Here is a 10,000-nt window from a genome sequence, read left to right as displayed (position 1 = left end):
AGATTATGTGCATGTAACCTGAAATTTCAATTCGGAGATTACTAAAAAACACCCTTTTTTCGACCGAAACCTTGTTTAAATCATATTCATCAGTTATTAATTCATATGTAATTACATAATTAAACTAACTACATCTGACTAACAATGTCCAATCCTAAATCTAATCCAAAACCATAAAAAACTGCTTTACATGAATGCCGTGTCTAAAATACAAAAATTACTTAAGAGGATAAAATGAGTTGAGTAGACGGACTAAAGTCACTTAAAGATTCTGCCCGCCGCAGATCAGAAGGTAAACTGTTCCAAAGTACCGCACCACTGTAACTAAAGCTGTTTTTCAAAAAGTTGGTGCTTGGCAATGGAACAGCAAGTTTGTTTACTGAGTCCCTCAATAGATATTCAGTTACATCAGAACGGTTAACAAACAGCTCACTTAGATACTCAGGTGTAAGACCATTTAAGGATTTAAATACCATAATAGCTTTCTGTATTTCACGCTGAGAACTTAATTTTCTCCAACCAAGTTTACTAAATAAATCTTCAACATCAGTGTCATAACTGGAAAAAGTTAAAATTCGGGCAGTACGATTTTGTAGCTTCTGCAATTTATTTGAAAGCGTCAAGTTGAAGTTTCCCCACACAACACTGCAATAGTCAAAGTGTGGCCTCACTAAGACATTGAAAATAATCTTCAGAGTTTCAAAAGGGACAAAAGAGCGGATTCGTTTAAGAGCGCCAACACCAGAGGCAACTTTCTTAATTAACTTCTCAATGTGAGAGCCCCAGGAGAGATTTTCATCTATATAGACACCTAAGGATTTTGCAGTAGATACATGATTAACACGAACACCGCCAATGGTAAGATGCGGAGGTCTCGGTAAAGTATTTAATCGCTGCCTTGAGCCAATTAACATAAATTCAGTTTTAGTTGCATTCAATATAAGTTTATTAGAGACAAGCCAATTATTGACTGACTCGAGATCTCGATTTAAAGTCTCGTCTCATGATGGCGGTTATATCATTGCCTGAAAATGTTAGATGCGTATCATCTGCGTACATCCTAGGCTGCGAGCTTAACAAACAGTTCGATAAGTCATTAATATACATCAAGAACAATAATGGACCCAAAATTGTTCCCTGAGGTACACCGCAACTAAGAGGTAGCTTGTCAGATAAGCAACCATTAATAAAGCATTTTTGCTGACGGTTATCCAGATATGACTTAAACCGGCCAATTTAGTGAATTCCCTTGAACACCATAGGAACTTAATTTAGATAACAGAATGTCATGATCAACCGTATCAAACGCCTTTTTAAGATCAAGGAAAACAACAGCATTTACATTTCCTTTATCAATATTATAAGCCTAATTATTAGTTGCATCAAGTAAAGCTGTGACCGTTGAGTGAAGAGATCGAAAACATGATTGATGTGTGGCGATCATGTTATTATCAGAGAGGTAGCCACAACGGGGATGATTGAAATGGGACGATAATTATTCATATCCGCTCTTTCACCTTGTTTGAACAAGGGAATTACTTTGGAACACTTCCACTCTTCTGGGAAAACTCCAGTGATTATCGATAAATTAAAAATTTCGCAAAGTGAATAAGAAATCAAGTCAGTGCATTCCCTAAGGAGTCTTGCAGATATCATATCGCCCCCTGTCACCTTTGAGGTGCATAATTTGGATAAGAGAAAACGTACTCCATTGTTATCAATTGGTTGAAGTTCAAAACGTTTGTCAGTGCCGGAAAGAAAGTCCCTATAGCTAAAATCATTTCTGTAAAGATTATGTATGTATTATGTATGTATGTCGGCATGTATCTCACCGGCAAGTCTAGGACCAATGCGAGCGAAATGTTTATTAAAAGCTTCCGACACTTGTTGAGGTTTTAATATGGAATTACCGTCAAGTTTTACTTCTCTTACAGATAAATTGCTGGAGTTCCTGGAAGTGAGTTCGTTGATCGTTTTCCAGGTCTTTCGAGAACTGCCGCTACTATGCTTAAAAGCACTTTTGTAATACATTTCTTTGGCATTTTTTATTTTATTGTTGACCTGATTGCGAAATTTTTAAAAAAAGTTTTTCCAATCCCATTGGTCATTAGTGATCGTTGCTTTCTTTTTCAACTTGTCCCTTTCATACATGTATTTCTTCAACTGAGGTGTCTTCCAAGGACACCTCGATGAACGAACACGTTTCGTCCGAATAGGTGCATGCTTGTCAACAACACTAAGAAATAAACAAGGTTTTCTGATCGTTAATCCAAGGTTCCCGTGTTGTGTTTACTCCGTTTGACGAGAAAACTAAATCAATCTTCCCTCAGGTGCCTCAGTGTAATGTTTTAGATTCACCAGAGAAAAAAATTTAGTAACTTGAAGTCCCCTTGCACTGACGACCGCATGCGCAGTGTCTGCGAAACGATCACAAGGAACGTTTTTGATGTCCGCATAGATTCTTTTGTCGAAGTGAAGAGAGTGTGTGTATATCAAGCTTTTACCAAAACCCGTGGAAAGAATAACCATCACATCTTTGCCGGAAAGCAACTCCTTCACAGCAGTCTCCTACAGCTCTTTCTTGAGCAAAATGTTCTGTTCTTTTTTTGGTGTTTAGACATGCAAGAACTTTTGATATACTTTCTTCGATGCTCGACATGCGTTACTGATTTTACCTCACAGAGGGACGAACTTAAAGAAGGTTTCAAGTAAAATATGATTGACGTGTTCTTGTTATCAGCCAATCAGAAATTTCCGTCCGCTCAGTGACCAAGCGGCGGGTCTAATTTGCAGGTGGCAGGTCGCAGGTCGCGGGTTGCAGGTCATTGTTTCACCAATACAGAAAGTATCCTGAACATTCTTAAAAGCTAACCTTAGGCCTAATTAGGCCTAAACAAAAGTTTTTAGGCCTAAGATTAGCTTTTAAGAATGTTTAGAATACTTTCTGTATTGGTGAAACAATGACCTGCAACCCGCGACCTGCGACCTGCAGATTAGACCCGCCGGTGACCAAGATATTCAAACACCCTAGTTTTCGTGCATGCGGTATCTAACCTCGTATCCAGATCCCCACGCTCATATTTCCAGTGACAGAGTGAGATCTGGGTTCGAGATTAGGAGGTCAAAGTGCCCCTCCCCATTCTCTCTCGTTAAATTGCCTCTCGCGCCAACAATACCGCCAGCTACGCAGGCTAATACGCAGGCTTGCTATGTGGTAAATTGGCCACCTTAAAGAAATACGTTACAGGGGCCGCGGAATACATTCGAAAGTGGGGGGGGGGGGGGGGCTTAGCCTGCGAACGCAGACGTATCTCCGGTGGTCGTTTCTCTCTTCGGGGGAGAGAAACGACCGCCGGAAATACGTCTGCGTTTGCAGGCTAGGGGGGGCTAGGTTTTGGTATGTATCACGGATTGGGGGGAAGGGGGAGAAACAACGCTGTAGGAAAAATGTGGGAGAGGAGGCTATAGCCGCCCACAGCCAGGAGCTCATGTTTGTTGTAGTACCACACATCCTGGGACAGAGTGCTCAAACTTACAGACTATCACAAATTTCGAATAAGGTGGCAATCAACGATACAGTAATTGCTTGATTCAAGGAATTGATCATGATGTTTTGCTCCCTATAGGCAGTGCCGTGAAGAGAAATCGAAGGTAAATAGCGGCATCTTTTTCTTCCAAGTGATAGTCAATACACTAAATTCTATTACATACTGTTACAGCGCTGTAACGCATGCCGCTTAATTGAAGCTTTATCGATCGGTGCTTTTTTCGTTGTTTTGCAGGAGAAAAATTACGAGCACTATAGATTTTAAATTTTATTGATATTGAAATAGTTGGTATTCAGTATCACTAATATGATGCATAAAAATAAACCGATACTAAATGGTAATACAAAAGAGCTCTTAGCTGATACAATCCTTGAAAGCCGTTTATTTTAAAACCGCAATCTTTAGCTACCTCTGGCTGGAATCACGCTCCATTACAACTTTTCGAAGAATAAAACGAGAATTAATAATTGTTTTAGGTGCCAGTTCAATAAGGGGTCCATATCGAAGATCCATGTCATGGAGAAATGAGAAATAAGCTTAATTAATACTTACTCCCTTACTAACCCAGACTTCACAGCCTCTTCTCAACTGCTTCAAACAAGACGCTGTGCATGTGTATTATTACTGCATGGTGCTTTTTGTCGAGAACGGAATACAGGGACTAATGATTCATCAAAGGTTGCGAGAACGTCTTTGTATAAACACAACCATGCGGATGATCGAATATTTTTCAGTACTGCTACATCACCCATATTTTTTGTCCGAGTCTCGCTGAATTGGAACGAGACCAGGGAATTCCCAAATTACAAGAAATTAATTCTAAATACAGGTAGTGTTTCGTTCGTCCCCTTTCAGATGAAAGTGAAATTACTTTATGTAAAAAAGAATTCATCGTTCATGATTGTGTTAATGGAAAGAAATTAATTATCAATCGAGTAATACGGTGCACAAACTCAATATTTCTGGGAAGAAAAATACAGTTCAATCGATTTACTCTCCATTCATTAGTTTCCAGCGGTAGCGGTGTAAACCAGTGCCTTAGTTGGCACATTCTACTATTCCCACGAAACAAATGACACAAAAGTGAAATGACAAAGTTAGGGCCTGTGCAATAATTATCAGGAAGGGGGGGTTCTAAAATGAGCTTCACCAAAGGAAAAATTAGATAGGTCCCCCCTCCAGAAGCGTCAAGATTAGCTCTGACCCCCCCCTCACGTTCTCTTAAAATTATGATGTGCCCCCCCCCCCCCCCCTCTCTAACCCGTACCTTTATTCACCGTACTGCAACGCATTCCACTGCGTCGTCAGGAATGAAGAGCACCTCGAAACTTTATTCTTCAGCAGAAAAGAGAGATCCGGAAACCGAAATCCAAAAACCGGAAACCGGAAACCGGAAACCGGAAACCGGAAACCGGAAACCAGAAATCAAAATATCCCCAATTCGCGAGAACTACAACAACTTATCCTCTGGATAAATCACTACTAGTCGACTGGATAACTAAATTGGATTTGCTAGTGTTTATCCGGTGGATAGCGTTATCCACAATCGAGGCCTTGTCTCTTGTGCATCTTGATTATCATCAAGTCTTCCAAGTGGAAGTCCCCGTCTCAAAGGAGACATTATTTTTATGATCATGAATTATAATTAACAATATTTCTTGTACGAACTTCTTTCCTTCTTTTGATTATGTTCTAGCTATTACCACAGCCTCCAAAATAAGAGATTAATAGTAATCACGGATTAGTAAAGTGCGTTCGATGAATAGTAAAATAATATTTTTTATTGTACTGATTGCCCAGAAATATTCAGGGAAAGTGGACTTGTGGAGTGCTTTCTGAGAGAGAGAGAACTTGAATCTCCTGTGAAAAGGAACCGATCGCGAGTTGACAAATCACCACTCGGCATCGTTGCCAACACGAATTGTAGTGTCTGTTTTCTACAAAACACACCACTACACAGCTTTCTGACGTTCTGAAAGGAAACGAAAGGAGCCTTATTTAAGTGTCTAGTGGTTGTTTTTTGTTTGTTTGCGCCGAGCACTATTTGGGAGACAAACTGTAAACTGAATTTAACAATTAACGCAAGTCAAGTGAAATGTTGGTTTTTGAAGAGAGGGGAAACTGGAGTACCCGGAGAAAACCTCTCGGTGCAAAGTAGAGAACCAGCAAACTCAACTGGGGCACATATGACGCCGAGTCTGTGAATCGAACCCGGGCCACGATGGCGGGAAGCGAATGCTTTCACCACTGCGCCATCCTTGCACCCCAAATAAGTAGCTTTAGTCATATTTGCTAGTGATACTTCGAATAAATGGACACAACTTCAATTATGTTTGAAAAGAACAGCGAAGAAAACAGCCCAGCAACCAACATGCACAAATGCAAAGCACGTGGAAATATGGGGATTTTTTACCGCTTTCATTTGAGCATGCCGGCTTTGCGATACAAACCCGATGTCGAGCCATGACAGATTCACTGAATCACATCAGATCGAGGTGGTGTGCCCGTCGGCCAGCCAGTCCAAGATGGCGTCCAAACCCTGAAAATCGCATGGCATCACGATCGATATCCGCGAAACATATTCGGGACATTCGTAAAACGACGCGACCAGAATGCGTCCTCCTTCGTCGGAACGCAATAAAAGGGTTATATCACGAACGTCGGGCCGATTTTTTTTAAGATTTAATACCCAAATGCGATCCGCCGTTTCAATCTTGTCCATTTGTGTCCATCCATGCTTCTCTTTCCTTTTGCCGTATTTTTTTTATGTTGTTCAACAGTTTTACGAGGTTATTGTAAGGTCTCAAGTTTTAAGTTTCCTTTATTGTAATGTGGACTGCCTTAGCTTGATGATGCCATCACCATGCACAAGTCTTTATATCCAGAATAATAAGGTCAGATCCATTTTACAGTTTATATCTTAAATAAATGAAGGGGTGAGTCTTATTTTGCTAAAATCAGCACCTGGGTGGGGAAGTAGTATACAAAAATTTGGTTTTATCAACGGAGTTGATAATGTAAATTGGCCACCGTACAGAGATTCTAAAAGCTACAATAGAATCTTTTAGAATCTCTTTACGGTGGCCAATTTACAATATCAACTCCGTTGATAAAACCAAATTATATGTTAAATACTTGAGTATTGGGATCACCAGAGCGTACAAGGAGTGGGTAAGTTGTTGTAGTTGTCGTGAATTGTGGATAATTCTGGTTTCTGGTTTCCGGTTTCCGGTTTTAGTGCTGCTCGAGGCGATGGCAAGGGAGTGACTCAATGAATATTCGAGAGAAACTACGTCAGGGCATGTTACCTATTTAAAGATCAAGGCACAGGAGCTGTCATAAATAAGCAGAGTTTAAAATTAAAAAATGCAGAAGTATAATTGAACTATTTGGACCATAACAAACTTGAAAAAAAAATATTTTCCGGCCTTATACATCTTGCACCGATGCACTATTGTTCAGATATCACGTGGTTAATGTTTTTTGCTATATTTGTGGTCCTCTTATGGAGATTTAATCAGAAAGAAATACAATCACGCGAAGTCTAAACGCCGAAGAAATAAATAAATAAATAACCAAAATTTCTAGGATTGTCCATTAGTTTCTCATCTCAAAGTCAGTCAAATCGGTTTCGTGAGGACAAAGAATATGATAAATAAAATTAGCATACATGGGTTGCGTGCACTGGTGTTCTGATGTGATCGAATATTAGTCGTACTACGTGAGACGAAAAAAGTAACGGAAATGCATCGTTTCATCGAGAGGGTTGACGAAGACATCCGATACCAGTTGTGATACCTTTCGGTCTTAATATTTCTTATTATGGCGATTGTTATTCATAATGATGCGTTTCCGCGGCCAAACAAATATGAAAGTAAAATAAATTTATATTCCTACGCGATAGCACCTGTTGCCTCTTGAGGCTCGAGTCAGTGGAAAACCCGCATTTTACCGTCTAACGACGCAACGTGATTGACAGTGGCCACAGCTGAGTAATTACCTGTTTATTTTCTATCATCTATTAGGCTTCCGGTTTGAACAGGCACGACAAAGACGACACGCGGCAAAAATAAACATTTTCTTCAAGGACAAAAGCGGATCAAAAGCTCAAAAGAATCAAGCCTCTTGGCTCATTTGAATTTTCGTGTTCTTTGTTAGAAGCTACGTTGTAGTTCAGTATTTCGTACTGTTCTAGGAGGTTTTTTGTTCTGATCAGCGTTCAAAGACAATGGAAAGCACGAGCAACGTTTTCTACGATTTTACCGACGAACAAGGAGCTGGTGATGCCTTGAAAAAGATGAACGATTTTAGAATGGAGAAGAGCTTTTGTGATGTGGTTCTCTCCACTGAAGACGGTGCAGAATTCAACGCTCATCGTCTCGTTCTGGCCTCAGTGAGCGCTTACTTCAGAGCAATGTTTTTGACGGATATGAGAGAAAGTACCGAAACCAATATTACAATAAGAGGAGTGGAATCACAGTCGCTTAGGAATTTGATAGACTTCGCCTACACTTCGACACTGAGGATAACATTCTCTAATGTCCATTCGTTGCTTTCAGCGGCTAGCCTTCTTGAATTTCTTACGGTGGAAAACGCTTGCTACGATTTTCTCCGAAACAGTATTAATGTCCATAACAGTCTGGAGATATGGAACTTGGCTGATTTACACGGTTGCACAGAACTTCAAAGTCTTTCAGAGAACTTCATCCGCGCAAACTTCGCGGCGGTTTTAAAGCTCAGCGATTTCAATTCATTATCGGTGAAGCAACTGGCTGCGCTACTGTCGCACGACAAATTGAACGTCCCATGTGAGAGCGTTGTATTGTTTGGAGTTCTCGACTGGGTAAAACATGATTTGAACAATCGACTTGCAAATCTCGAGGAATTAATGGAGCATATCCGATTCCCTCTGATGACGCGGAAATTTCTGATGGACACGGCGGCTCGAGAAGAGCTTATCATGGGCAGCGCAACATGCCGAGAGTTTGTACTTGAAGCAATAGATTATCATCTCATCCCCGAAAGAAGGACAAAGAACCGTATCTCTCGCGCGATCCCGCGTGAAAGGCTAAGTCGATTGCTTTACGTGGTTGGAGGAGAAGGTGAGTCCGCAAGCCCCTTAGCGCCTGCGGGGAAAATACTGCGCATCGCCAGTTGGCCACGCTCGTGAATTCGCCGTCCGTCTATAGCTGTTGATTTAGTAGACTTTTGAGGGCTTTACCCGTCATGGTGTCTTATCCAAAGAACATTTGTTCTTGGAGCAGGATAATGTTTGGTGAACAATACATGTAGCTGTCCTGCTCGAGTCATCTTTTACGGCAACGGAAATATAGGTGGTTTGCAACCAATCTCTAGAAACATAGAGGTACAACACAGATAACGCTAGTGGAACCTGGCGGCGATGATCTACCCATACATTTACTATATAGTCGTTTTAACATCAATGGTTGTCGATTTACACGGTTGGTTGTCGAGGATGTTAATACGACTATATAAATAGAAAGATAAATGAAGGGTAGATAAGCTTTTTTTTCACATTAAGTCATCGCCGCTATGTTGGTAGGCGAAAACAAAAGATTTCTCGTTCGTCCACCGGAGATTAGTTGCAAACCACCTATATTTTCTCGCCGTCTTCGACGCTCGAGTTCCCTATTTTTAAAATGACACTCCCACGACTCGAGTCAAGAGACAGTTACCCCTTCATACCGATGAGAGCAGCATTCTATTTATTTTTGGTTTCAATTATTTTCGTAAGGACTTGTGACGCAGGTACTGACCTCAAAAACCGATCTTTTGCAAAACCAACATTTGACTTGTTGTGTTAATTGTTAATTTCACTTTACAGTGTCTCCAATTAGTGCTTCAGCGCTAAATCTACTAGACACTTAAATAAAGTTCCTTTCCTTTCCTTTCCTTTTCTTGATTGCAGAAAACCGCAAAGTTTTGAATAATGTAGAATACTTTGACTTCAATGAGAGGAAATGGCGAGTAATTGCACCCATGATTATTCCCCGTAAGTTCGCTGGTTCCGCAATTCTCGATGGTCTGTTGTATGCTGTGGGTGGAGTGAACAGGGAGTATGCTGATCTGGTAACGGTGGAGAGCTACAACCCGTGCGTTGGACAATGGACTTCTGTTGCATCGCTAAACAAATGCAAAGGTAACTTCTAACTTTTAGATGAAGGGCTTTAAAGATGACTATTGGAGACAACTTGTGATTTCGCAAACATATGAAAAGTGAACGTCTGGAAACTCCAAAGTCGAGAACAGAGGCATCGCGCTTCATGTTGTCTTTACTGTGATCATGTACAATCCCCGAACTGAGTTTTGAATAAATTAATCGAAAGATTTGATTGGCTGTCTTCGAAAAAAGGGTGTGATGTGCATGGTCAGGGCCAAAACATCGAACAAAAACATAAAACAAAGAAACTTACCGAGTTTCATAACCTTCT

The 10,000-nt window shown here is 40.6% G+C and overlaps 1 protein-coding gene across 2 annotated transcripts in view; it reads left to right on the top strand.

Moving 5' to 3' along the window:
* Positions 1-3,442: 3,442 nt before the first annotated feature.
* Positions 3,443-10,000, top strand: part of LOC138040993 (kelch-like protein 2) — a 14,289-nt gene continuing 7,731 nt past the window's right edge. Inside the window, exons 1-3 of one of the 2 annotated variants that reach the window (XM_068886750.1) lie at positions 3,443-3,651; positions 7,574-8,650; positions 9,478-9,708. In XM_068886750.1, the coding sequence (XP_068742851.1) occupies positions 7,777-8,650; positions 9,478-9,708 (1,105 nt within the window). In that variant the 5' untranslated portion in view covers positions 3,443-3,651; positions 7,574-7,776. Of the gene's footprint in view, positions 3,652-7,264; positions 8,651-9,477; positions 9,709-10,000 lie in introns of those variants that run through there. The other variant, XM_068886751.1, reaches the window with a different exon arrangement.

The sequence above is a fragment of the Montipora capricornis genome, chromosome 3, assembly GCF_036669925.1.
Source record: "Montipora capricornis isolate CH-2021 chromosome 3, ASM3666992v2, whole genome shotgun sequence".
Classification (NCBI taxonomy): Eukaryota; Metazoa; Cnidaria; class Anthozoa; order Scleractinia; family Acroporidae; genus Montipora; species Montipora capricornis.
The sequence above is the reverse complement of the archived record's forward strand: the minus strand, read 5'-3'. Positions and strand labels throughout refer to the sequence as shown.